This window comes from Engraulis encrasicolus, chromosome 7 (assembly GCF_034702125.1).
Source record: "Engraulis encrasicolus isolate BLACKSEA-1 chromosome 7, IST_EnEncr_1.0, whole genome shotgun sequence".
Taxonomy (NCBI): domain Eukaryota; kingdom Metazoa; phylum Chordata; class Actinopteri; order Clupeiformes; family Engraulidae; genus Engraulis; species Engraulis encrasicolus.
This window is the reverse complement of record NC_085863.1, coordinates 3,833,113-3,860,612: the sequence shown is the minus strand read 5'-3', so window position 1 is coordinate 3,860,612 and position 27,500 is coordinate 3,833,113. Positions and strand designations below refer to the sequence as shown.

Sequence of the window (27,500 nt, the reverse complement as noted above, 5' to 3'; positions counted from 1 at the left end):
CCAGTGCATGTAAAGAAATTGACAATAAACTTGACTTGAACTTCAACTGGACACAGTAAATTTTATAGTGTTAAAATAACACTTAAAGAGTTAAAATCAACACTGTTCTAGTGTCTATTTGGTCCTGCTCCAGATCAGTGTTAAACACTGGTGTTAGATTCATAGTGTTAAGCTAACACCATAAAGAGTAAAGCAGTTTTGGGGAGCATACAATGGTGCAGACAAACTCCATCACCTCGAGGAGGCGGGGGCTCTCTGGAGTACTTCTAACTCCACACAATTTAACAACTTCATTTGTCACTGACACTGGAGAGCATCTCACTCCATTTGGTGTTGGAATTACTCCAATAGTGTTAATAAGCCTTAACACTGCAAAATTAACACTGGGAAATTTACTGTGTAGACATGCTATCTTTTATTCATCGCTCGTAGTTTTGACACTGTCTATGTAAATTTGTTGCAAAATGTGCCTTCTTGGGGGGCCCACAGCAACCTGTAGCCTAGGGGCCCCAGACCATCTTAATCCGGCCCTGCTCCTAACACGAGGAGACAGACAGAGAGAGAGAGAGAGAGAGAGAGAGAGAGAGAGAGAGAGAGAGAGAGAGAGAGAGAGAGAGAGAGAGAGAGAGAGAGAGGAAAGTCTCACTGCTGCAAAGCTTCCAGCTTTAAGAAAACACTCCTCCCGTTCCCATCGTCTCCGCTCCGCTCCTCTACTCTCCCTTCTTCCTCAGTCTACCTTTGATAAGGCAGTGTTTATTCCGGCCAAATTCAAAACTCACCCTGGCTTGTACTACTCTTAGGGCTGGGCAATATAACAATATATATCGTTATTGTGATATAAAAGTGTATATCGTGATCTTTTTCCTATATCGTTTATATCGTGATAGCAATTTTATCAGTTTTATACAATTGAATATCATTTATTTACGTTCCATGTTGTCACAATACACACTATAAGTTCATGTAACTGTAAAAATAACAATAAAAAGATCCATTTTAAAGAAAGGTTGTTTTGCGACATGAAAAAATAAAGAGCAAATAAAGAGAATAACTGAAAACGTATGTAATTGTGCTATATCATGATATATATATATCGTTGTCGTGATATAAAGTAATCCATATCGTGATATTGTTATTTTTCCATATCGTCCAGCCCTAACTACTCTCTCCGAATAACACAGATAGCCATGCAGACCACACGTCCTCCTCCCACATTCACAACCAGACTAAACAGATAGACACTTGAGAGCACGGGCTTGGAACTAATGCGCATCATTTAAATCAGCAGCCGGGGCGGCCGTGGGCCGAATTAGGGTAGGCGGCGCGCGCTCGCTCGAGTTTAACAATCTGTCTGAGGGGGGGATTACTAGAATTCATTAAGGAAGGAACCCCTGGTTGCAAATTCACACACACACACACACACACACACACACACACACACACACACCCTCTTTTCACTGGCCTGTGGAGCCATACATCTCTGTCCTTCAAGAGCATCCGTCACTGGGGATAGCTTTAATTGTTTCTTTGTTGTTTTTTTCCTTAACTGAGTGAAGTAAAGAAAAAGGCTGGACTAAGATGCAGACTCACCACCGTGTTCAGTGTTGCCAGATTGGACTGGTTCCCGCCCAATTGGGCTGCTTAGGATGGCTGTGTGCGGGTAAAAATGGTATTTATCAGAAAAACCCGCCCAATTTTTGCCATGGAAAATCAATACAATTGGGCGGGATTTTGTGCTTCTAGGCGGATTTTGAGCATTTTTTGGGCTGGAAATCATCAGCCTCATCTGGCAACCCTGACCGTGTTGCTAAGTCAGTCATCAGTCACCTCAGATTATATTGGAATTAATGTCAAACAATGCAGTGACTGCCCGCATCCTGCAGCCCCTTAACCCTTTGAGGAGTACCATCACAAATATGTGATTAGAATTTTACCCAAATTTTGAGTTCTCATTATGATGTCATAAGGACTTTGCGTGATTTTTAACACAGACTTCTATGGGAGCTGTAGAGTGTTCAAGTAAAATTCTAGAAGAACCTGGGGAAATTCCTTACTCCTCAAAGGGTTAATGCACGCCGTACCTCCTGTGGCACGGAGTAATAGACCTTGAAAGTTAACTACTATAGTACTACACTACTATGACAGTGCACTGGGCCTCTAGTAATACATTACGACTTGGTCATTGCCATTCGGGTAACAGCTAATTTATAAAGCCGTATCTTCAGGGGTTAAAGGAATTATTTTGACGTGTTGAAATTGCTACAATGCAACCCAACTCAAAACTCTAAAATCTTGTTCACCCTATTAAGAGGAAAGCCACATCAACACAGATGTAAACACAATTCTTATTAGTGTACTGGTGAAGTTTTAATATCCAGAATATTCTAGCAGTGTAACCAGAGAGAGTGAATGTAAAACATCTTTGACACAGCAGTTGTCATTCATATATCTGAAAGCAAGATGATTCATGCATTGTTGGTGACGTACTGTTACTTACTGTATATAAATATACATAGTTAATATTACTTTCTGTAAATTTCAGGCTTGGCAGTTTAAGTAGCCTCTTACTGCAGATGGGCCCGTCGACGGGCCTATTCAGTCTTTGCTGAAAACACTCAACTACATTATAACAACATTGCTATGACATTGCAAGGAGTCTATTAAGACTTTGTCATTACAGTTATGGCGACAACAATACGGGTTAAGCAAGGCTCTGCATTAAGGGGTTAACCACTCTTAGCACTCTTCTTTCTACTCGTTAAGTGTTTAATTAACATGGTGTAATTTATTGTGTACACCTTTGAAAGCTGAAACATAAATTGCCTGCCCGCTTGAGGTGCAATAGGCTACCATAAAGGCCTACAGTGGATCCTGAAAGGCCAATAGCGACATTTAATCAGACAGCTAGGAGTAAATGGGGTTAGAAGGAGACGGGCAGGGCCGGACTAAGATGGCCTGGGGCCCCGAGGCTAAATGTGGTTGTGTCCCCTCTCTGGAGGGCAAATTTTGCCGCAAATGTACATAGTGCCATAATTATGAAAGAATGAAAGATAACACGCCTACTAACTGTACTCAACACAACAGATGACATTTTCAATTTTGCATCCTGTCACAATTCTGCAATTTCTCACTTTTTGCCAATCAGGGACCCCCCTGGCAGGTGTGGGGGCCCCAAGGCTGCAGCCATATCTAGCCTAGGGCTCCCTGGCAATTGGGGGCCCCCTGACTGCAGTCATATCTAGCCTGTGGGGTCCCCCTGACTGCAGCCATATCCAGCCTGTGGGGGCCCTAGGCTGCAGCCATATCCAGCCTGTGGGGGCCCCCTGACTGCAGCCATATCCAGCCTGTGGGGGCCCCCTGACTGCAGCCATATCCAGCCTGTGGGGCCCCCCTGACTGCAGCCATGTCCAGCCTGTGGGGTCCCCCTGACTGCAGCCATATCCAGCCTGTGGGGGCCCCCTGACTGCAGCCATATCCAGCCTGTGGTGGGGGCCCCCTGACTGCAGTCATATCTAGCCTGTGGGGTCCCCCTGACTGCAGCCATATCCAGCCTGTGGGGGCCCCCTGACTGCAGCCATGTCTAGCCTGTGGGGTCCCCCTGACTGCAGCCATATCCAGCCTGTGGGGTCCCCCTGACTGCAGTCATATCTAGCCTGTGGGGTCCCCCTGACTGCAGCCATATCCAGCCTGTGGGGGCCCTAGGCTGCAGCCATATCTAGCCTGTGCGTTAACCCGGCCCTGGTGATGGGCGAGTTCATTCCTACCTTAGTTGGCAAGACATGGCAGAGGAAAGGGAGACCTTAGCTGGCATGGCAGAGCAGAGGAGAGCAGAGGGAGACAGGAGACATTGTTCTCTGGCTTCCCCCCAGAAGAGCCGCCCGCCGCCACACGGAGGGGAACCATGAGCTCATAGTGTTTCCGTGCAACACATGGATCCCACCAGGCTGGACACATGTACATGTTCAGGATGCGGCTGACATCATCTAACCCTGGCATACGTCCAGAAGCTCAAAAATCACTTTTAAAAGTGATTGTAAAATACTTTTAAAATCGATGTAACAGGGTTAGCACAGACATTTAAAAGTGTGTTTGACCAGTCTCCAATGTGCAGTTAAACGAAACATACATATTATACTATTATATTATACAAGACATTGACAAAACACACACGCACACACACAGGCACACAGACACACACACACATTCGTTTTCATACCTTGCGTGTTGGTGGAATGTTTCAGGCAGCACAGATGCAATGAATCAGAAGCCCCGCCTTCACATTTTTGAAACCATGTTTTATTATTCTAATATTAGATGTAGATACACAAGTCAACAAACATTTCCTCTTTTTTTTTTGATTCCGTAATGAAAATGCTCCACAGCACACTGGCCTCTGGTGGCAAGGCCTGGTATTACAGACAAGTACCTGAAAATGGACAGCAGTAGTAGTTGTTGTAGTAATAATAATAATAAGTAGCAGTAGTAACAGTAGTAGTAATAACAGTAGCGATAAGAATAATCATCATCATAAGAGTTCATAATAATTAATAATAATAATTATAATAATTATAGTAGTGGTATTAACAACTCAAAAAAATTAATTGAAGTCACAAAAAGAAGAGAGCAACCTTCCAGTTTTAAAAACAAAACAGAAACAAATAAAATTATGAAAACAATATGGAGGTGGGTGGGGTGGATGAAGGCTAAGGGATGCTTTGAAGACGTGTCACTGGATAAGTTAAAATTACAACCCCTACGAGGCAGCTCACCTTACCTGTCTAGTACTCAAAGAAAAGGAAGCTACATTTTTCTCTTGTTTCATCTAAATCATCAGTTGAGTTGTTTTCGTATTCTGTCCAGTCTGCATAATGTCAAGTGAGTCTGTAGCTGTGCTGAAAAGGGTTTTCTGAGCGGTATTGCATTTAAAAACAAAGACATTCCCCCCTGTCTCACCTACATTACTTGGTACTCTGCAATACATTTTTGCTCATTCCTCTAACACACCTCCTCCACCACACACACACACACACACACACACCCTCTTAAAAGTCCACCATAGTCCATCCTGCACTTCAATAACAGCCAAATCTGATCACTTCTCTCAAACTGAGTCACACAACAGATCATGTCAAACAGCAACACAGTAATGTCACCCCTGTAAGCATGTACGGTACTCTGTGTGTGTGTGTGTATAGGTTTCTGTGAGAATATCTTTGCATATTGTGTTAAGACAGACACTGCACTAGAAAACTTTGTAGCTTGTATGGTCAAGACAGATCACAACAGGCACAGTTAAAAACAATAACGGATGTTAAAACGAGGGGTTTGAATGTGAGTACAAACTGAAAAGAGGGAGAGAGAGAGAGCGAGAGAGAGCGAGAGCGAGAGAGAGAGCGAGAGAGAGCGAGAGCGAGAGAGAGAGAGAGAGAGATGGCATGACTAAACATAAGGGTGTCCATTAGTTTAATAAAAACTAAAACCAAAACCTTCCTATAACTGCACTGCGTACCATTCTGGAGCCTCCAGTGTTTGTCTGTTTTTGACGCTATTTCAACCTTTACCTGACACCTCATTAGGGTTCACAATGACATTCATGCTTTTATACATCACAGTTATTTGGCAACGTTGGGTCGAAGCCGGACCCAAGACCTGCAGTAGCCTACATACGGTAGAGCCTCCCGGGCCAGAACCACTACCAGCAGAGGGGGACCTTGCATTCGGGTTGGGTCACCCAGAACCACCACCAGCAGAGGGGGAACTTCCATTCGGGTTGGGTCACCCAGAACCACCACCAGCAGAGGGGGAACTTCCATTCGGGTTGGGTCACCCAGACTTGCTAGCCTAATCGACCCACTGGCAGTAAAAAAAAACTCCCCTGAACTCTGCTCTCCAGGACTCTAAATGAAGCTGGTTGGTGTTGGTCTTACCAGCTAGTAGTCACACAGTCACTCATGGGTTTAAGTGGCTGCTGCTAACTTTTCTTTTTCCACCAGCTAAACTGAGTTTTCACCAGCATTTGGCTGTTTGGCAGGTGCTAATTTAGAGCCCCATCTCTTCTCTGACCCATCCTCCTCCTACAGCTAAGACCCACCTCCCTCTCACTCTCACTCCGCCTGCTGTGTAGAACTCCGCAGGTGAGAGCACTCCCGTCCCTTCGTTAGCAAGGTAATGGCAGTGAACAAGCTCAACTCAACTCAACCCCCTTGGCTGCGTTCATCTGGCACTAATGGATTAATTTGATGGGTTTCGAAGCCAGACGAAGCCACTCAGTGGGGGGAGGAGACGACTACGGGAGTCTCTTGGTGAAGCCTGTTTACTCAACAACAACAAGAGGCTTTACAGCCTGAGCGACCAATCAATCTCTTGCCCAAAGAAACCTCTTCTCTACACGTTGGTCTGACACCTCTTGGCTGAACGTTTGGCTGCTGCTCCAGCTCTAAAGATCAGTGTTTCTGATTGGTCGCGTTTACAATCTCAACCCTACATCTTTGCCACACACCAAATCACAAAGACAATTTAACTCTAGACATCGTTATGCAGAGATGGGTAAACCTAGAACAAAAAGCTTGGAATCTTCCCCTTGCACAGCAGATTTCTGGGGGGAGGGTAATCTTAGATTATACTGATTTACTTGTGGCCACTCATTGGACTTTTAATTTGAAATCTTGACTGGCTACCTCCTCGCTGAGACAACATCACCTTTTGAATTAGCCCCGACGAAGGTCGTACACGACCGACGCGCGTCGGCTTGATGTTCCACTCAGGACTTTTACCTTCACCTCAGAGGGCCTCGAACCCTCTCTCTGCTCTCTACATTAACTAGTTGTGTCTTTGGCCAACTCTGTCTTCTCCTCCTCAGCTCTTGCTGTCAATTATTCAGTATTATTTATTTTGTTATTTTATTATTTTCAAAGCATTTCACTGTACCCTGAGTGCACTATCACCCACAACAGGACCTCTTGAAGCATGGGTAACCACTTGGCAGGGGCTGGGTTAACCATGGACCCCCCCACAATAGGAGCTTCACCTCAGCAGGGGAAGGTTAAAGGGGAAGGTTAAACCACGGACCCCCCCTGCCCCCCCCCGCAATAGGAGCTTCGTCTCATACTCCACTCCTTTACATGACAAAAGGGGCTTCATAGTACAAGGACATCATTTGGACATCAGACCATATCTAATGCAAAGCGCCACCTAGTGGACGAGTCTCTACAGTACAACGCAAGCGAGATGATCACACTGTAACTCATCAAACCGTATTAAAATGACGAGGGCGAGGGCGGGGGGTTGAAAGCAACATACAAACTGTCTTTTTTTTTATCTGTCTACAAAAATAGTGGAATATCATCATGGTCGTCATGCCACAGCAGTAGAGTAGGAACTAACAGCATGCTCCTCTAGACACTACGAAAAGTTCAGCCTCCCTCCCTCCCTCCCCATCACCCATCCCTCCCGCCACGTTGTCATGGCAACACACATGGCATCCACCACACCTGACACCTGACTAGGGCAACATTCTGCGGTCACATACAGCCATGTCATCGAGCCCTGTGTATAATATAAACCACCTAAATTAACACCTGGTCAGCAAAGACGAACGGGACGACACAATTTTTGACATCAACTGACATTTCTCATCTGGCTGTCTTTCAAACAGAAGGCCAAGCTTCGCGGCGAAGAGTTACTACAGACGTAGTGATACAGTTATAACCAGGAAGTTGTTACAGTTGTTACCGTAACGCCATTGGGCGCATTAAAGGGGGCGTGGCTTAACACACTCCTCCTCCATACGTGACATTCTTGTCTTTCAGATATCGCCGTGACAACTACAGTGTGGCACACCATGTGTTCAGAATCATTACAAAAATAGAAGTTCGGATATTTTTATTTTTTTTTGCGTCTTCTCTTCTTGTATTTGTTTCAGTGTTTTTTTTTTTAAAATAACTCTGAGAATACATTTTTGTCTGTTTGTGCATTGACTGAAAGCCTTTAGTTAGCATTTTCTCTAAAAAGAAAACTTTCCAAAAAAGCTTCGATGTGTTATGGCAAATGAGGCCGAGAGACAGAAGGAGAGAAGGAGAGAGGTGTCAATGAGGCTTTTTCGTAAATGTGGACAAGTGAGACTGAAACTTCAAATCAACTAAGAGGACCATTTAATTAAGAAACCTATTATCATCATCAACTACATATTCAAGCCAAACAAAAGGAAGAGAGGAAAAAAAAACAAAAAAAACAACAAAGAATGGTGTAAAATCTGCCAGAAGGACTGTGTTCCATGCACAAAACCTTGGCGGCGTTGACCACCCTTGTGTGTGTGTGTGTGTGTGTGTGTGTGTGTGTGTGTGTGTGTGTGTGTGTGTGTGTGTGTGTGTGTAGTTATGAGCATTGGTGGGGGTGGCAGACCCTCTGTTGACAGCTGACTGAAGCAAAACAAAAAATGTGAACCGAGTGCAATCCATGGCAGCAGGGCTTAAACACATCTCACCCTCACAACAAACCAAATACTTGGAAAGTTTTCAGGAAACAACTGAAGAGGAATGAAAGAGGAAGAAAAAAAATAAAATAAAAACTAGAGCAGGAAATCAATTATACCTGTAGACACAAAAAACCCAGAAGAGTTAAGAGCTATTCAAATGGAGAGAAAGGAAGAATAAACTCACTTAAAAAAATTAAGGACCTCTTGTATTCTGTTATTTTATGCACACTGCAAAACTGAACTGCACCTTTTTAATTATTATTTTTCTTTAAAAAGAAGACACCTTCCAATGTAGGTAATTTTTCGCAAACGGATAAATCTGCACACTAATCGAAACAAGAGACCAGTGACCAACATGGTCCCACTCTTTTAACCAATCACTGGTGTGTTTTTTTTCCATTCTTTTCCAAACAAAAGTACTACCTATACTTACAATTTCATTAAATATTTTTTTTCAAAATCTGCAACAGCAAAAAAAGATAAATAATAATGATAATAACAGCAGTAATAATTAATGGTAATGAAAAAAATGACACCAAAAAAATCAACAAAAATGTGTGTGATCCTTCACAAAGAGAGAAAAAAAAACAGGAAATACCAAACTGAAAAAGAGGGAAAGGTCATAGAAAGAAAAGCGGTGAGCGCAACAGCACATATTTAAAACAGATGAAGGAAAGCAACTTCCTTTCAGGTGAGCCGCGCTTCAGGACAGCGGGACTGACGTTCAGCAGTCGGCCATTCTCGGGCCAGAACCCTCCGCATTCATTTAGAACTAAAGGTGGGCGCTTCCATGAGAGACATCAAAACTCCATCTCCATCACTCAACCAAAAACTTTCAGCGTTCAAAAATTCATCGTTAGAAGCAATACTGCTCAACTTCAGCGTTTTCAAGATTATTTAAGCTGGATCTAAGATGCGTTTGCGAGGCCTCTTCTGGTAAAAATAAACCCATTTCAGTCAAGAGGTGAATTTAATAATAAGCCTCCACTCATCTCATCAAGAGCCAAGTAAAATGTGGAGAGACAATAAAATATAATATAGAACACCACAGAAATATTAATAAAGGAGACATCACTTTCAAGCAACACATTCAGTGACAATCACTTGGATCAGAGCCCATTCAAAGAAAGAAAGAGAGAGAGAGAAAGAGAAAGAAAGAGAGAGGGAGAAAGAAAGAAAGAAATAGAAAGAGAGAGAGAAAGTATAGATGGATGATGCATTTGACAGGTTGAGAGCGCCTTTTTTCAACGTTTCCCCTCGGGCTGCGATCAGTTCATTTCAGTGGTGTTGCATGTTCATCTGTAGTTGTTGTTTCTTTAATTTAAGAAGTAGTTAATTTAGGAAGTTTTAAGCTGTTTCTGAAATTGTCATCATTTGAGAGACATTTTGTTTTGTCTGTCTGTTTGTTTTTTGTCCGGTTCAGATTCTGGTTCTTATTTCTTCTTGCTGAAGAAGCTGAAGCGTTTCTCGCCGCCCTTCTCCTTGCCGTCCTTGTTGCGCATGGTGACGCCGCCGGTGCCGGTCTCCCCGGAGGATGGGGAGATGGGGGGCATGGTCATGGCCCGGCTCAGGCCGCGACCCGGGGAGCTGTCGCCCGCACCACCCGACCCAGACGGCTGCATCGACGAGTGGATGGCCCGGATCCACGAACTCATCTCAGGCTGGATACAGGATACAACAGGAGAGAGAGAGAGGGAGAGAGAGAGAGAGAGAGAGAGAAAGAGAGAGAGAGAGAGAGAGAGAGAGAGAGAGAGACAGACAGACAGACAGACAGACAGACAGACAGACAGACAGACACACAGAGAGAGAGAGAGAGAGAGAGAGAGAGAGAGAGAGAGAGAGAGAGAGAGAGAGAGAGAGGGAGAGAAAGAGGGGGAGAGAGGGAGAGAGAGAGGGAGAGAGAGAGAGAGATAGAGAGACACACACACGTCAGGTCAGAGACAGTAACAGCATGTACTCTGGCAGAACAGAGAGGATCCAAAGGTAGCTAGCACTGTTCACCAGGAGATTAGCAGGTGTTGAGCCACTCAGGTAGAAAGGAAGCGTGCTCAACACCCTCTTACGGCTGTGATACATGGACGTATTTTCCACACGCTCTCAACCTGCTCGCTCGCCTCGCGTGGTGACGTAGCATCGTTTCCCGGTCAAATTAGCTTAGCTTAGCAAATGCTGTGGTCAAACAACCGTCTCTCTTCAATCACAAACACTGTATGTACAAATAAAAATTATGAAACAGGAGCAAATATATTGGTCACCTTAACCCATGTGTCATTTATATGAAATCCATCTGTGAAAAACGATCGGCAGACTTGACACCACCGAAATCAAAACAGCCTCCATTTTTAAATATCCCAGAACTGCTGGTGACGCACGTGACGTCACGGCGTTGAAAGCTCTCCCATTGGTTAACGCTTCGCGGTGCCGCTACATTTTTCAGCCAAGCTCAACTTTATCGCCTCGCTCGCCCACCGCCCGCCACCCTCGCTTCCCTACGTCACCGCCTCTCGCCTCGCTGCAGCGTCCCAACGGAAAATCATGGAACGCCACGCTTCTACCGCGTTGGTAGCGCCATGTATCACAGGCATTATGCTTTACACTAGTGCTTTCCTTTGTAGATGAATAAACTCAAATCTCAGAAATAAATCAATAAAGAAACACTCATCAGATTTCTTTTAGTTTTTTTTTTTATCGCCTCACAAACGTTTCGGGCTTACACCCTTGCTCAGTGTGAAATGATGATTTGACCCCAGAAGAGTGAGGCGTTTACAAAAAACGTTTGCGAGGCAATTACAAAAACATTTTATTTGTATTTTTTATCTATTTTTATATTTATTTTTGTAATGATCCACTCACCTCATCCTTAGCTTGGAACAGGAACTCCTTGCCATCTCCAAGTCTGGATGAAAACAGGAAAACAAACAAACAAGCAAATAAAAAACAAATAAAAAACAACAGCCTCTCTCTCTCACTCGCTCTCGCACTCACTCTCGCTCGCTCGCTTGCTCTCTCACTCACCCGATCTCTCACTGTCTCTCTCTCTCTCTCGCGTGCTCACTCAATCTCTCACTCGCACTCTCTCTCACTCGCACTTGCACTCTCTCTTTCTTCATTTTCAACGTAGTGATATCTATCCGCTTGGTGTGATAGTCCTACCGTAGTTTGAAGACGTGTTTCCTCTTCTTGTAGTCGTGGGCGACCTCGCAGGTGGCCTCCCCCAGGCTGATGGGCACCTCCCCGTGGTACGGGATGCCGCTCGACGCGCTCTTGTTGTCCTTGTAGAAACCCAGACTGCCCTTCCTCAACACGCAGTACACACCCTGCCATGACCTGATCACACACACACACACAAACGCAAACACACGCACAGACACACACACACATAGGTAGACACACACACACAGACACACAAACACATAGGTAGACACACACACACAGACACACACACAGACACACACGCACGCACACACGCACGCACACACACACACACACACGCAAGCAAACACACACGCACAAACGCAAATACACGCACAGACACACACACACACACAGGCAGACACAGACACAGACACAGTAAGTAAGATAACACTCACAAATAACCAGACGGGCAGTTAGATCAGTGTGTAAGTGGGTCAAAGACATCCAACATGACCTTGTCCTTCAGTGCTAACAGATGCTTTTGCTTACTGTAACTGTGAAAAACATGACATTTCAAAACTTTTTTTTTTAAAAAGTGAATGCATGAAAGCCAAGCCAAAAAAATAATAATAAAAAAAAAATCTCTTTTTTGCATTTACAGTAAGCAAAAGTATCCGTTGCACTGAAGGACATGTTGGACGTCTTTGACCCAAGTGTGATTACCTGGCTGAGCTTGGTGTTGTGACTTTGCTAGTCCTACACTCAATCTTTTTGAGACGGACGTCTCGTCGACGTCTGCGTGCTTTTTTTTGGGTTACACTTAGGCCCATGGTCCTCACACATAAATATAATAATAAACTAAAGGACAGTATTGTATAATAATAATAATAATAATAATAATAATAATAATAATAATAATAATAATAATAATAATAATAATAATACCTGCTGGCGGCCTTCTTGCTGTGGGACTATATAATAATAATAATAATAATAATAATAATACCTGCTGGCGGCCTTCTTGCTGTGTGTCTCCATCTCGTGTTTTCGGATGAGCATGCCCTCCATGGTTTCTCCTCCTGACTCGGCGGCGCCTTTCCCGGGCAGCGTGGCCGACGGGTCATGACGCGAGGAGGACGGCAGCCCGCTGTCGCGCCCAGGACCGTTTACGGACTCGGACTCCGAGCCCTAGTAGCCAAGTAACCGGAGGGGGGGGAAAGAGGTCGGCAAAGACAAGTCAGGATGGATGTCAACGGTGAAATGGCGGCTACAGAAATGGTATTAAAGTGATACTGTCCCATTTTTTGGAAATAAGCTTATTTTACACCTCCCCTTGAGTTAAATAATAACGTTTTACCGTTCTCATGTACTTTCAACCATTTTCTAGTTATGGCAGTGCAAATTTTACCTACAAGCTAACAGTTAACATTGAGTCCTATGAGACCAGTTAGCCACGAGCTGGTCTCATAGGACTCAATGTTAACTGCTAGCAGAGAGGTAAAATTTGCACTGCCATATCCCGAGTACGGTTGAAAGTACAGGAAAACGGTAAAACCCTATTATTTAACTCAAGGGGAGGTGTAAAATAAGATTATTTCCAAAAAATGGGACATTATCACTTTAACTAACAGGACAGGGAGGACTCTAGGACTCACAGTGAAAACGAACTATGATGGGTGGCAACTAACTGTTTGATTTACTGTTCAAACTGCTGGTAGATTACAGATTCAAATCACTTGGCAAATGTAAGATTTACTTGTTGCACATAAATACAAACCCCAACTCCGATGAAGTTGGGACGTTTGGTAAACAGTGAATAAAATCAAAATGCTATAATTTTCAAAACATTCAATCTATTCATTAGATGGAGAATAGTGAAAAGACAGCATATTAAGCGTTAAAACCGAGAAAAAATATTGTTTTGGGGGACATATGTACTCATTTCTAATTTAATAAATCCAACACGTCTCAAAAGAGTTGGGACGGGGATCAGTGACATTTATTAAACATCCAAATAAGATAAAACAACAAAGAAGAACATTTCAAAATGAATTGTACTGACGGACAATATAGGTGTCCAGGTATAAGATCATCACAGAGAGGCTGAGTCACTCAGAATTAAAGATGCAAAGGGAATAATTACCATAGTTATTACATACATTTTTGAATTCCCTTTGATTTACCACGATTGAGTGTATATAAGACATATTTCTGTTAATAAAATCATTGTATAGGTTCATGACATCATGAAATATATATTGGCTGTAGTCTCACTCTAGCACTACAGGAATTAGAGCTATTGAAAATTGACCATATTAAGAATGCTTAATGCATGAAAATGATACAGGAGTGTAACATTCTCCTAAGCACCTGAGCTCACTTGAAATAGACCCAGAAGACATGGGGAACTGTCCTTTGCTTACAGAAGTCAGCAGAAGTTGTAGAAGTCCATTCTTTTTGACAATAATAGAGCATTGCACATCCTGTGCTACAGTGAAAATGGACCATCCAACTTGTGTTAGTGCTAGCTTCAAAAGTCAGCCTCCATGATGGCATGCGGGTGCAGTAGTGCATTGGTTAAGATGTTCTCACTCATCTCTAGAGTTAAATACAGTGGTGAATGGTATAAATGGGTTTTAAACAGCATGAAAAGCCACTCATGCATTATATTTTGAAGGGAGATCTTCGATTACTGCCACATAGTAAGGTCAAATTGCATTCTCTACTATGTTTTAACAGTTTGGCTCCATCATAAGGACCAGCAGGTGATAAAATGGTGGTGTTTTGGTCAAGACCTGTCACACTGTAGGCACTACAGAAAGGAAAACATTGCAAAACATGACAAGGAATACACCCACCATTTAAACTGGTGAAATCATGTCCAAGATGGAATTAACACTGTTTTTTTATATAAAATCATCTCATCAGTTAATGTTTTTAACTGTTAAGTGTTGTCTTTTGTTTTGTTTTTAGTCTCCCTCGACATTTGCTGCCATTTATTGTCCCCGTCCCAACTCTTTTGAGACGTGTTGGATTTATCAAATTAGAAATGAGTACATATGTCCCCCAAAACAATATTTTTTCTCGGTTTTAACACTTAATATGTTGTCTTTTCACTATTCTCCATCTAATGAATAGATTGAATGTTTTGAAAATGATAGCATTTTGATTTTATTCACTGTTTACCAAACGTCCCAACTTCATCGGAGTTGGGGTTTGTATAAACATTCTCTAACAGCAAATTAAAAGGGTACCAGTCTGATAACAGTAGGAACAAGCAAGATATTTCAAGGTGCACTGTGTAATATTTTTAGTAGTTTATTTCCAGAATTCATGCTGCCCATTCACGAATGTTACCTTCTTCAACTCTGGCCACAATCCTACACAGTGCACCATTAAGTTACATACAGTATTTCACAATTCTTCCACTCTACCACAGAAACAAGTGACAACCATAGGGATGCACCGATACCGATACTGGTATCGGTACCCGATACTGCTCATTATACTCGTACTCGTCAAACACTTGCCGATACCAGGAGCGATACTGCTATTACACAAAACAATGCAAAATCTTGTCACGTTCTGTGGACTTGAAAGCAGCATGGAAAAAGTGCCACCTCATACATTTTACTAACATTTAAATCTACATGGAAATGGACAATAAAAATATCACAGGTGGAAAAAAAAACCAAGGCCATGCATTTATTTTCATTATATTTTGGTGGTAAAAGGTATCGGTATCGGTACTCGGTATCGGCAAGTACACACATTAATGTACTCGTACTTGTATCGGTTTTCAAAAAAGTGGTATCGGTGCATCCCTAGACAACCACACTGGAGTCCAACTAACACTGAGTGCCTACTGCAGGTCAAACGTGGTGTTCAGTAATTACCATGTGCATCTTATGCCGCAGAGTGGCGTTTATTTGATGCGACTGTCCAGGAATTGGTCAACGAATGGACGAAAGACAGAGAAGCTTAAGCATGAGACGTTCCACACAGACAAGAAGACAGACACAACACACACACACACACACACAGCTACACACGAAAATCACACACAAACACAAAACACATACACACACAAAGACACAAACACACACACACACACACACACACACACACACACACACACACACACACACACACACGACACAGACAAAATACAACACAGAACATCTACAAGGGTTTCACAGGTAACATGGTTTACAGGACAATACTGACGGGAAGAGAACAGAACAGGTAGCTGTCGTGTGTGTGTGTGTGTGATGCTTCAGGCCAAACTGCAGGGTTAACAGGCAAGGCTGAGGCAGAGACACGAGATGCCGGTCCCAGCCAGTCAGGAGAATAGTAGCGATGCACAAACGCAGCTTGGCCAATGATGTGCAATGAAGCATAATGGAGGCTCGACACACATGCAAGGAGGGGCTGGGGTGGAGATGGGATACAGCAGTGGTTCTCAAACAGGGGGTCACGGTCCGGAGAGAAGGGACCGCTTGCATGAACACTGAATGCAATGCTTTCATATCATATAATAACCATTCCATTTATTGTTAGTCATAGTATTCATTTCATTCGTATGGTTAATTCATGGAGGTCCACAAAAGGGAGTCACGGCAGAAAAAAAAAAGTTTGTGAACCACTGGAACACGAAGACACAAAACAAGAAAGACAGACGCAGTTATAGACACGGAGAAACTAGTAGTAGGACATTGGAACAGGAGACGGCAAAGAAAGGACGCCAGAATAGCACTGCAGACAAAAGCAATCTGTTTCAGTAAAGTTAAACAGATGTAAAGTAAGGTCTCCATCCACCACCAGTATGGATGTGGTTCTAAAGGTCTCCATCCACCATCAGTATGGATGTGGTTCTAAAGGTCTCCATCCACCACCAGTATGGATGTGGTTCTAAAGGTCTCCATCCACTATCAGTATGGATGTGGTTCTAAAGGCAGCTGGGTCAAAGACGTCTTTGTCATTCAGTGTTACGGACACCTTCCGCCGACTGTAACTGCAAAAAAACATGATTTTTAAATTGTTTCAAGTGAATGGATGACAGCCGAGGCTTTCATGAATTCCCTGTAACAATAAATAAATAAAAAGAGTCATGTTTTTTACAGTTACAGTCAGCAGAAGGCATGCGTTACACTGAATGACAATGCCATTTTGCACGTCTTTGACCCAGCTGTCGTTTCATGGCATTTCCATCAGCAAGCACAGGGCCCATGATTCCGGCAGCACTCTGAGCATCCACTACAGGCACATAGTCAGCCATTACTTTCATGCTCAGTGTTCGGATATTTACGTTGTCTAGAAGAATTTAGGCCACCGACACACAATTATATTGTCTAGAAGAATTTATGTTGTCTAGATGAATTCATTTCCGTCTCGAAGAATGCTGTCTATAAGAAGTTATGCCGTCAAGAAACAATTATATTGTCTAGAAGAATTTATGCTCTTCTAGACTTAACTTCCCTCTAGGATTAATAAAGAGTAGGGCTGGGTATCGCAGCCATGTTCCTGTATCAATTCGATTTCGATTCTTAGGGCTTTGAATCGATTAATCACGATTCAATTCGATTCGATTTGATTCATTCCGAATCGATTCAATCCATTCCCTTCTTGGTGCCAGGATTTCCCCCAAAAGATGCTGTTGCCTATTTTTATATAAAAATGTCAAAGGGCTGTGGCTTGACAGTGTTAACAGATTGCTAATTTGTAATAAGTAGGCCTAGGCTAGCCTGGTGAACCAGCGCCACCCGCTGGACGGCAAAATGTTTTGTCTACGGGTGGGTCTGGCCTCGCATAATGATTCAATGAAGCCAGAATGCCATGAATCTGGCAAACCAATTACAACGCAAAGATGTGTTTTGAATCAAAGCGGGCAGGGTTTTGAAGGTAGGTTGTTCTCATCAACAATCTTCGGATGTATTATGCATCGAGGCCAGACTAAATTAGACATCCACATTTAGTCTGGTTTATCAGGCTAGGCCTAGGCCTAATTGACTAATACCTACTGGGTATTTTCCATAGACCTAAATTAAAGAAAAATAACAAAAAGGAAAAGAACCAAAAATTGATTTTGTGCCCTGTGAATCGATTATGTGAATTTCGATTCGATTCGATCGATTATCGATTAACTCGATTATTTTACCCAGCCCTAATTAATAAAGTGTCTGCTCGACTGGGGTTGACACTGTGCCCCACATGCCCCCCCCCCTGGGAAGAAGCGGTGTGGCTGGGTCAGACCTGACCAGATGCTCTTAAAAGGACGAAACATGAGGGCGGCAGTCAAACCTGGGGTGTGTATCTTGACAACATCGTTGCTAACCAGTTAGCAATTTAGTAGGTTTCCAGTGGGAAATTGCATTGCAACAAAAGTTAGTTGCTAATTAAGCCAGCAGCAATGTTTTCGAGAAACGGGGTCCAGGTCACTAGTCCATCATGAATTGTGGAAAAGCTAGTTTGTGGGCATATAACACTTTAAAGTTCATTTGAAATTGAAACATTGAAAGGCTTTAATAATTTACACATTGCCCAGATACAAATCATGAGCAAGTGAGCAATTGAGGAAGTCATGGCATTTCTTTTTGAATAAACAGAAATTGTTCATAACCAAGGGGGAAGTCATCGGTTTCACAAAAGCCAGTAGTTTCAAGAAAAGCCCAAAATAGCGAGTTCATGGGAGTTTTAGTGCAGATCTGTCTCATTTCACAGAAAACGGCTCTTGGCGTCCTAGAACATGTGCCACTATAATATGGCCTGAAAGGTTATGGCCAATGTGTGGGTGGGTGGCATTTAAACCAAAAAGGCATTTAAAATGTGATTGGTTTCCAGCATGTTGCACCCTGAACACAAGCTATGGTTAATTAAAGAAGCTTCAAGTGTTGCAAAGGGCACGCTCAACTTCTAGAGTAAAATTAAATAACTGTGAGGGAGAAGGGAAAGAAAACCCTACAAACTTGGAGGAGAAAATCTGCACTCACGAGCTGAGTCTCATTATTAATTAATTAAATACGACCATGTCCACAAGTAGACACGTTTCCTCCTTAATTAAAGAAACTTAAAACCAACCCTTTGGAGACATGTACCAGGCAGGCAGAACGTTTACTTCTCACAGTCTTCGCTTGTTTGATGATATTCATTTGTGTGACTGATTACAGACCATGTGTGTATAAACGTGAAAATAAATCCTTTAAAAATCTTCAGACTAATTTAGAAAAAGGTCACCAGACGATTTTACAACCAGCCATGCACCTTTGTACATGTGGTAATTAATAATTCCCATGAATATTTTTCTTTTTGTAAAAAAAGGGACACTACCACTAAGGAAAAGACTAGCTTTGAAAACCACAATATCAAAAACAGGAAAATAGAAAAATATTTTCACATCGAACTGACTGAGCCACATGTAGAGCCCATACAGCCATATCTGAGTCATTATGGGCTGTTAGAAACTCACTCATAGGGAGACTGAGTCCACATAGGGTGCATTACATTACATTACATGTAGCGGCCGCTTATATCAGACTTGTGATACAAAGCATTGAGCACACACACTTTTCCTGAAGGTGTGGGAACGCACGGCTTACACAAAAGTAAGCACACACACACACCTTTGCTGGAGCTTTGGGAAAAGTTGGCATTGGACGCCTCCATAACGGACACATCAAAACAGCTGTCTTGACAACAGCCAATCAGAACCTTCTCTACACAGTTTCAGAGTTGTACTCAATAGAAGTACTCTTGCAATTGTAATCACAACACTGGTAGTATGATATTACAACGTTGAAACCATGTAATATCATACCACTAGTGTTGTAAGTACATTTGTAAGAATACTTCTACTTCTACTTCATACAACTCTACATAGTTCTGTATGACACACCTACTATGGTGTTTATTAGAACATCACTCCTAAAACACCAGTCACATGACGACGGTAACTACGGTTACAGCATTGCTAACCGACACTCACCAACACCGGGACACAGGCCTGGACACAACGAGCCATCTAGAGAGGCCACACCGAGCCAGAGACATAATGAAAACCAGACAACAACAAAAACAACAAAAACATTTCAGAAACCACCAAAACAAAACAAAAAAAACATGTTATTTAAAAAAAAAAAAAGCGAATGGAAAAAGCAAATAATGCAGCTGAACCTGAGGCCTATACTAAGAAGCTGGTTCAGGAGTAAAGCAGGATAAGCGAAGAGGTAAATCATCTAATAGAAGAGCCTGGAGTCCTCATTTTCTTAAAGAAAATGCTTTACCTCTTAACCTAGCCTGGTTTACTCCTAAACTAGCTTCTTAGCATAGACCCCACAACACGTTCATCATCTTTCGGGTTTAAGCAGGTCACTGCAGCCAACAGGCAGGTAGCAATAATGGGTGCGATGGCACTACATACGGTACGATACAGGAAGGCAGTGGTTCCCAAACTGGGGGTCGCAGGGGTACTGAGGGCCGCAGGATAACAGCTAACAGCAAGTAGATGTTAGCTGACCTGTGTGGATTTCTAGCCATATTAGCCTAGCCAATTTGTTTGTCCATTAATATTTCTAGATTTTCCATTAATAGTTTGTCTGCTAATATTACTAGAAATCCATTGCTAGGATAAGACTATGGTGGGTGGTGGTGGTGGTGGGGGGGTCCAAAAGTCCAAAAGGGGGTCGTTGCTGTAAAAGTTTGGGAATCACCGCAGTAATGCAGACTAGCGCTAGGGGGCAGTCAGGCTAGCTCTGAGGTACTCACACGCTCCTGCGCCTTGGGCTTAGGCAGAGGTTTAGACACGGGCACGAACTTAGGCTCAGGGCGCTTGAGCTCGGTCATTGAGACTGATAAGGACTGAGAGAGGGCAGAGCAGAGAGGCAAGAGGGCAGAGCAGAGAGGCAAGAGGAGTAAGAGTAGGGTTAGGCCAGGTATGATGCTTTCTCACTGGTCAAGCACTGCGGTACAGTACACGGTTAGAGTACAGAGTACGAGTACACACACCATTCGGACACAATTCCTGCTACCAACACACCAGCATGCACAAACACACGCACACACTCACACACACACGCACACACCTTGCACTCAAGCAAGCTAAAGAAATATAAATTACATCACACTTAGCTGATGCTTTCTTTTCTCCAACTACAGGGCATTGGTTACAGTCCCTGGAGCCGTGTGGGTTTAGGTGCCTTGCTCAAGGGCACTTCAGCCGATGGATGGAGGTGTAGGGAGGACGGGTAGTAAGGGTGGGATTCGAACCTGTAACCCTCTGATCTCTAGTCCACCTTCCTAACCACTATGCCATGGCTGCCCTCTGAATATCCACTTGCTCACTTTATTGTGCAATACAGATGGGTCAACACTACACAGGTGACCCACCCTTTATAACGCTTCACACAGTGAACAAATGAACATCTATAAATGCTATTAGGTACCTCAAATGAACATCTATTAATGCTAATAGGTACCTCAAATGAACATGTGTTAATGCTATTAGGTACCTCACCTCCACTCACTAACTCTCACACACAAACATCCACACTTGCAAACGTCAGAGATATCTCAGAGAACAGTCACCATTAATATGAATCCAGAGATACACTCTCAAAGACAAACAGTTACTGAGTCACAAGCAGGAAAAAGACATGGCAGGACAAGACATTTAAAAGAGCGTGTAGGTCGTCACGACAGAAAACACAATAAACAGGACAAGTTCAGAAAACACATTACACAGGACAGGAGGTTCAGAATGAAGTCGGCACGACTGGACAGTATAAACGGTAATAAGGAATACACACAGAAGACGCCAGGTATAACCAATTGAACACCAGCTATATTACAGTCTTCATCTTCACCAGCCTGGTCTCTGGTCTCCACATCATGCTGCTCTACAGCTCCGCTTCTCACCTGTGAGGTATCCTGATCACTGTGGACGCCGTTCACAGACACCGACTGGTTCAGGGTCGTCTGGTCCAGACTCGTCCTGTCAGGGTTTGGAAAAAAAATATCAGGAGGGGGGGTCACTTGGGTGGGCAGAGTGTTGGCCAGGGGGGGGTATTATATTCATTGTATTGTAGGAGGTGTGTTGACCATGTTGGCGGCTAACTGGTCTCATAGGACTCAATGCTAACTGCTAGCTTAGAGGTAAAATTTGCACTCAGAGAATGGTTGAAAGTATAGGAGAATGGTAAAACCCCATTATTTTAACTCAAGGGGAGGCGTAAAAAAAACTATTTCCAAAAATGGGACAGTATCTCTTCAAGTTACTGCCCTTTGCCTGTGCATGCAGGGCAGTAATGCTGCGTGCATGGCCTTTACCTGGCGGCCGAGTCGTGGGCTACGGTCTCCACGTCGGAGGGCACCACCTCGACAGGCGGGGGGGTGGGGGGTCGTCTCGCTCGCTCCTCCTCCTCTCGCCTCTTCTGGATCTCATACTCCTCAAGCTACACCAGAAACAAAAAGAGATAATAACCCAAAGCAGAGATGAGACCAGGTCACTCATTTGCAAGTCGCAAGTAAGTCTCAAGACCTTCCAATCAAGTCCAAGCCAGGTCACAAGTTAAGAAGACACATTTCACCAAATCAAGTCCAAGTCCACGTTGTACCACACTTGGACTTGGACTTGTCACTATATCGTACTGATATCCCCTAATGCAGCATACTGACTGTGGTGAGATTCTCTAGAAGTGTGAAGCGTTCTTCTCAACTCCTTTACTACTATACTACACTATATGACACTACTATACGGTACTGACCGTAGTGAGTTTCTCGAGCAGTACAAATCGATCTTCCCAGCCGGCGGTAGGTTTCTCGAACTCCTATGCTATACTATACTATACCACTAATATATGGTATAAAGTGTACTGACCATAGTGAGTTTCTCAAACTCCTATGCTACTATACTATACTATACTATACTATACTATACTATACTATACTATACTAATATATGGTACTTAAGTGTACTGACCGTGGTGAGTTTCTCGAGCAGTGTGAATCGATCTTCCCAGCCGGCTGTCAGCTTCTCGTTCTTATACAGTATAATAATATACTATACTACTATACTATATGGTACTTAAGTGTACTGACCGTGGTGAGTTTCTCGAGCAGTTTAAATCACTCTCCCTACTATACTATACTATACTATACTATACAGCATTCTATATACTGACCGTGGTGAGTTTCTCGAGCAGTGTGAATCGATCTTCCCAGCCGGCGGCGAGCTTCTCGAACTCCTCGTGCCTCTTGATCAGGCTCTCCACCTCGTCCACGTTGGCCCCCAGCTCCGCCGCACGCACCAGCGGCTCCTGGCCGGCCAACCACGACTCAGCAACGCACGCATCACGACCAAACTGGAGAACCTCCAGCACTGGGGGGTGGGGGAGAGAGAGCGAGGAGGGAGAGGGAGAGGGAGAGAGATGGAGGGAGAGAGAGAGAGAGAGAGAGAGAGAGAGAGAGAGAGAGAGAGAGAGAGAGAGAGAGAGAGAGAGAGAGAGAGAGGGAGAGAGAGAGAGAGATTTTTTAAAAGACTGATCAAGGTGAGTGAGACACTTGGGAGAGTGTGGGTTCGATAATGTTGGGTTTTGTTCCGCATCCAAGCAACAACTTCATCAGTAGTTATGATTGAATGAATCCTCTATGAAGCTTGAAGACTGGAGGTGGTGAAAGTCATCTCAGGTCTAAGAGACCTGCAGGTGGTTCATCATGTACTCTGTATGTGTGTGTGTGGCCTGCCTTGCGGTGTGTGTGTCGTGGTGTGTGTCTTGTGTGTGTGTGTCTTGTGTGTGTGTCGTGGTGTGTGTTGTGGTGCGTGTCTTGTGGTGCGTGTGGTCAGACACTCGTACTGATCTGCAGGTGGTCAGTCTTGTCTTGTCTGTGTGTTTGTGTGTGTGTGTGTGTGTGTGTGTGTGTGTGTGTGTGTGTGTGTGTGTGTGTGTGTGTGTGTGTGTGTGTGTGTGTGTGTGTGTGTGTGTGTGTGTGTGTGTGCGTGTGTGTGACAACTAAGCCTTGTAGTGATTTGCAGGTGGCCTATCTTGTGCTGTGTGTGTGTGTGTGTGTGTGTGTGTGTGTGTGTGTGTGTGTGTGTGTAGACTAAGTCTTGTACCGATCTGTAGGTGGTCCATCTTGTCCTGCCACTTCTTGTTGATCTCGTCTCTCTTGGCCTGGAGCTGGTCCAACTTCTCACGGATCTACAGACACAGCACAGTGAAACCACTTAACAACAGGACGCCACGAGGGCACAGACTCATTAAAACTGAAACAGCTAAAACAATTAAACCACAACTAAACTACTTCAAAACCCTTTTCGATTAATTTATTCTCCATTTTGTAGGACTTTCATTTTAAAATGTAGCTTTTGAAATGGCCAAACATGTTTCATCCACATTTGAATCCACACATAGGTCGAACCACTTTACAACAGTGCACTTGTAGGTCACTGAATAAAACCTGACAACAAACAAAACCATTTCAAAAGCAACAAGATTTCACCAAGAGGCTCCAAGTGACTGCAGAACATCTGAGCATGGGGAGACAGACAGCTGTGACTTGTATTACCCCTCTACATGCACTCAGAGACAGACAGCTCTGACTTGTATTACCTCCACCACATGAAAGCGGATGAAATGGCCCACTACTACTACGCCAATGAACAGGGCTGAACTGGGGGAGAAATAGGGCCCGGGCACTTTTGGTTTAAAGGGCCCTAGTTGTACAGAGCTGACTCACCGGTGGGCCCTGCACCCTCGTGTGCCCTGCACCCTCGTGGGCCCCCTATTTTCAGTACGAATTTTGCAAATGTTTTAGATTTCTGAAAGCAGGGGCCCACGAGGCTGCTGGGCCCACCGGAAAATGCCCGCTATGCCAGATGGCCAGTCCAGCCCCGCCTCCTACGCCAATGAAGCTCACCCCACACCACCCCACACCACATGAAAGCAGAGCAGACATGAGGGACTCTGTGACTGGTTACAGAGTAATGGAAGTCAGTGTGTTTTTACTAGGAGAGGGCATGCACCACTGAGAAGGGACTGACTGTAGTGGTTGGTTCTGTACCCCTCGTCTGCAATGCCTGTGTGATGTGTTGGCTTTTAATGAAATGTAAAATATCCACGTCACATGACTGCCTGTCTGTCTTTGTGTGGGAGGTCATGTGAGGTTCAAAAAAGAATAAAATGTGGTGAGAGAGAGAGAGAGAGAGAGAGAGAGAGAGAGAGAGAGAGAGAGAGAGAGAGAGACAGACAGACAGAGAGAGAGAGAGAGAGAGAGAGAGAGACAGACAGACAGAGAGAGAGAGAGAGAGAGAGAGAGAGAGAGAGAGAGAGAGAGAGAGAGAGAGAGGGAGAGTGAGAGCTGCTGCTGCATAATGGTTGTGCACGAGACCCAGGATGTGCTCAGTGTATGCGTGTGTGCGCATGCTCATGCGTGTCGTACCTCGTCGGCTGCATAGTGGTTGTTGTTGATGAGTGAGTTGCCCATCTCGTTGCAGGCGGTGAAGCTGTCCGCTCGCGTCTCGATCTCAGACTTGATGTCCTGGTGGTTGGCGATAACTAGCCCAGCAGACGACACATCCCTGCAGAACACAAACGGTGTTATTTAGAGGGACATTTTTTTTTGTTTTTGTTTGGCTCAAACGTCAGGTGGTGCTTCAGCATCTAAGGCCCATGAATTAATTAGTAATTGTTGGTTGAAATATTGCAATGAATATGCTTTCTACAGCAGATAGTCAACTAAAACAATTGAAAGAAAGACACATTTTTCAAAAATGGCATTTGCGAAATCAATTATTGAATTGTACTGCCCCGCATTGTGATGCATTGCCAAATCGATTACTGGCTCCTTCTGTAAGACCACAAAAGCTCCCTTGTCGCGATTAAATGTGTGAAAAAATGACAACATTTTTACCTACATTTTGGACCTACATTTTAGCTGCAATTGCTTTTTTGGGGGTGTGCAAGTACTTCACACTATTTGTCCTACTGTAAGACCTCTTGTTTTTTCCCTCTCACCTGGGGCTGTCGTGTGACTGGATCTGTAGGTTGATGCCAACATCATACATACGACATAACAGTGTCGTAACAGTGTCATAACAGTGTCATGTTACCCATATCCCGTCTCTCACCTGGGGCTGTCATGTGACTGGATCTGCAGGTTGATTCCGTCCATCCAGAGCATGAGGTCGCGCACCATGTTGAAGAAGCGGAACTTCTCCACGGTGTCCAGCAGGAGGAGCCGTCGCGCCTGCCCGGCCGCCAGGAGCCCCTCCCACGCCTCTGTCACCGCCCGCTCGTGCCGGTGGATGTCCTCGGCCTTCTCTCCCGCATACGCCTTCTGCAGCCGCGCCGCGTCGTCCTGCACCTGCGTCACCTGCACGGGGAGGTCAAAGGTCAAAACGTCAAGCGCGTACCGGGCCAACACACCGGCGAGAATCAAGACAAGACAAGCGCGTACCGGGCCAACACACCGGTGAGAATCAAGACAAGACAAGAAATAAACGACAAAGAATCACTAGACTGTGTAACAAGAGAGACTCTACAAGACGATTACAGAGATTCTTTAATAGGGATATGCCAACGTAATAGGTTGCTATGGGCACCTAACATGACCAGGTTCCGGTCTGTCTAAAGGGCCGTGTCATAATACTCCTAGCATTGAATAGAACAGTGCGCTCATATACACCATACCCCATGCACGCACACACACACACACACACACACACACACTTCCTCCACTCTCCCCTCTCCACCCACCTGTCCGCTGAGTGCCTGGATGTCGTGCTCGTAGGCGTTGTGTTGTCGATGGAGGTGCTGCACGGTGTTGAGGTCGCGTCCCAGGTCCGAGCTGAGCGCCTCCCTCTTCTCCTTCACCCGGCCCAGCGCCTCGCGCGCGTCCTGGAGGAAGATAGTGGTGGACAATATGGAGAAAATGTCATATCACGACATAAAATAAACATGAAATCTCGATGCCATCTTTTTTATCACGATCTTCCATTGAAAATATTTTTTTAAATGAATTAAAATAAATGGGCATTTTTATATACTTGCAATTTGTAATTAGCAAATTAATTAAATGTAAACACACTGATGACATCCTCAAAGTTAAAAATGAATACTAGATGACTGAGAACTCTGTCTCTGCTTTCGGCTTGCTGTAGTCCTGGCAGCTCTTTCCCAATTGCCGTTGTGACATTTGTATAATGTACCCTGGAGTGTGTGTGTGTGTGTGTGTGTGTATGCGTGTGCGTGTGTGTGTGCGTGTGTGTGGGTATACCTGGTGGAAGCGGTGCAGCTCGTAGCTAGCCGCCAGCATCTGATTGGTGCGCGCGTGTGAGTGAGTGAGTGAGTGAGTGAGTGAGTGAGTGAGTGAGTGAGTGAGTGAGTGAGTGAGTGAGTGAGTGAGTGAGTGAGTGAGTGCGCGCACGTGTATACATGGTGGAAGCGGTGCAGTTCGTAGCTAGCTGCGTGCATGTGCGTGCGTGTGTGTATTGTGTGTGCGTGCGTGTGCATGTGTGTGTGTGTGTGTGTGTGTGTGTGTGTGTGTGTGTGTGTGTGTGTACCTGGTGGAAGCGGTGCAGTTCGTAGCTAGCATCTGCGTGTGTGTTGGTGTGTGTGTGTGTGTGTGTGTTAGGCCTGGGCGATATGGACAAAAATGTATATCACGATATGGATTATTTTATATCACGATAGCGATATGTATCACGATATAGCCTTAAAAAAAACAAAAAAACATAGTCAACCAGTTTGACGGACAGGGTCGAAAAAAATCTTTCATCGCCTGTTTTCACCGGTCATCTCGTTTCCCAATGTGAGAGTCCCACGAACCAAGAACACCACAAATGCGCAAATTGCGGCCATAAACAGCAAGGTTCACGTTAAAAAAATAAAATGTGACTGAA

The 27,500-nt window shown here is 44.2% G+C and overlaps 1 protein-coding gene across 1 annotated transcript in view; it reads right to left on the bottom strand.

The window, feature by feature from the left end:
• Positions 1-8,133: 8,133 nt before the first annotated feature.
• sptbn2 (spectrin, beta, non-erythrocytic 2) overlaps positions 8,134-27,500 on the bottom strand; it is a 153,835-nt gene continuing 134,468 nt past the window's right edge. Inside the window, exons 33-43 of the mRNA XM_063202726.1 lie at positions 26,356-26,496; positions 25,728-25,972; positions 25,040-25,178; positions 23,715-23,799; positions 22,783-22,979; positions 21,929-22,053; positions 21,518-21,593; positions 12,615-12,796; positions 11,627-11,800; positions 11,327-11,369; positions 8,134-10,134 (exon numbers count right to left, since the gene is read on the bottom strand). Coding sequence (XP_063058796.1) covers positions 9,907-10,134; positions 11,327-11,369; positions 11,627-11,800; positions 12,615-12,796; positions 21,518-21,593; positions 21,929-22,053; positions 22,783-22,979; positions 23,715-23,799; positions 25,040-25,178; positions 25,728-25,972; positions 26,356-26,496 — 1,635 coding nt within the window. The 3' untranslated portion in view covers positions 8,134-9,906. The remainder of the gene's footprint in view (positions 10,135-11,326; positions 11,370-11,626; positions 11,801-12,614; positions 12,797-21,517; positions 21,594-21,928; positions 22,054-22,782; positions 22,980-23,714; positions 23,800-25,039; positions 25,179-25,727; positions 25,973-26,355; positions 26,497-27,500) is intronic.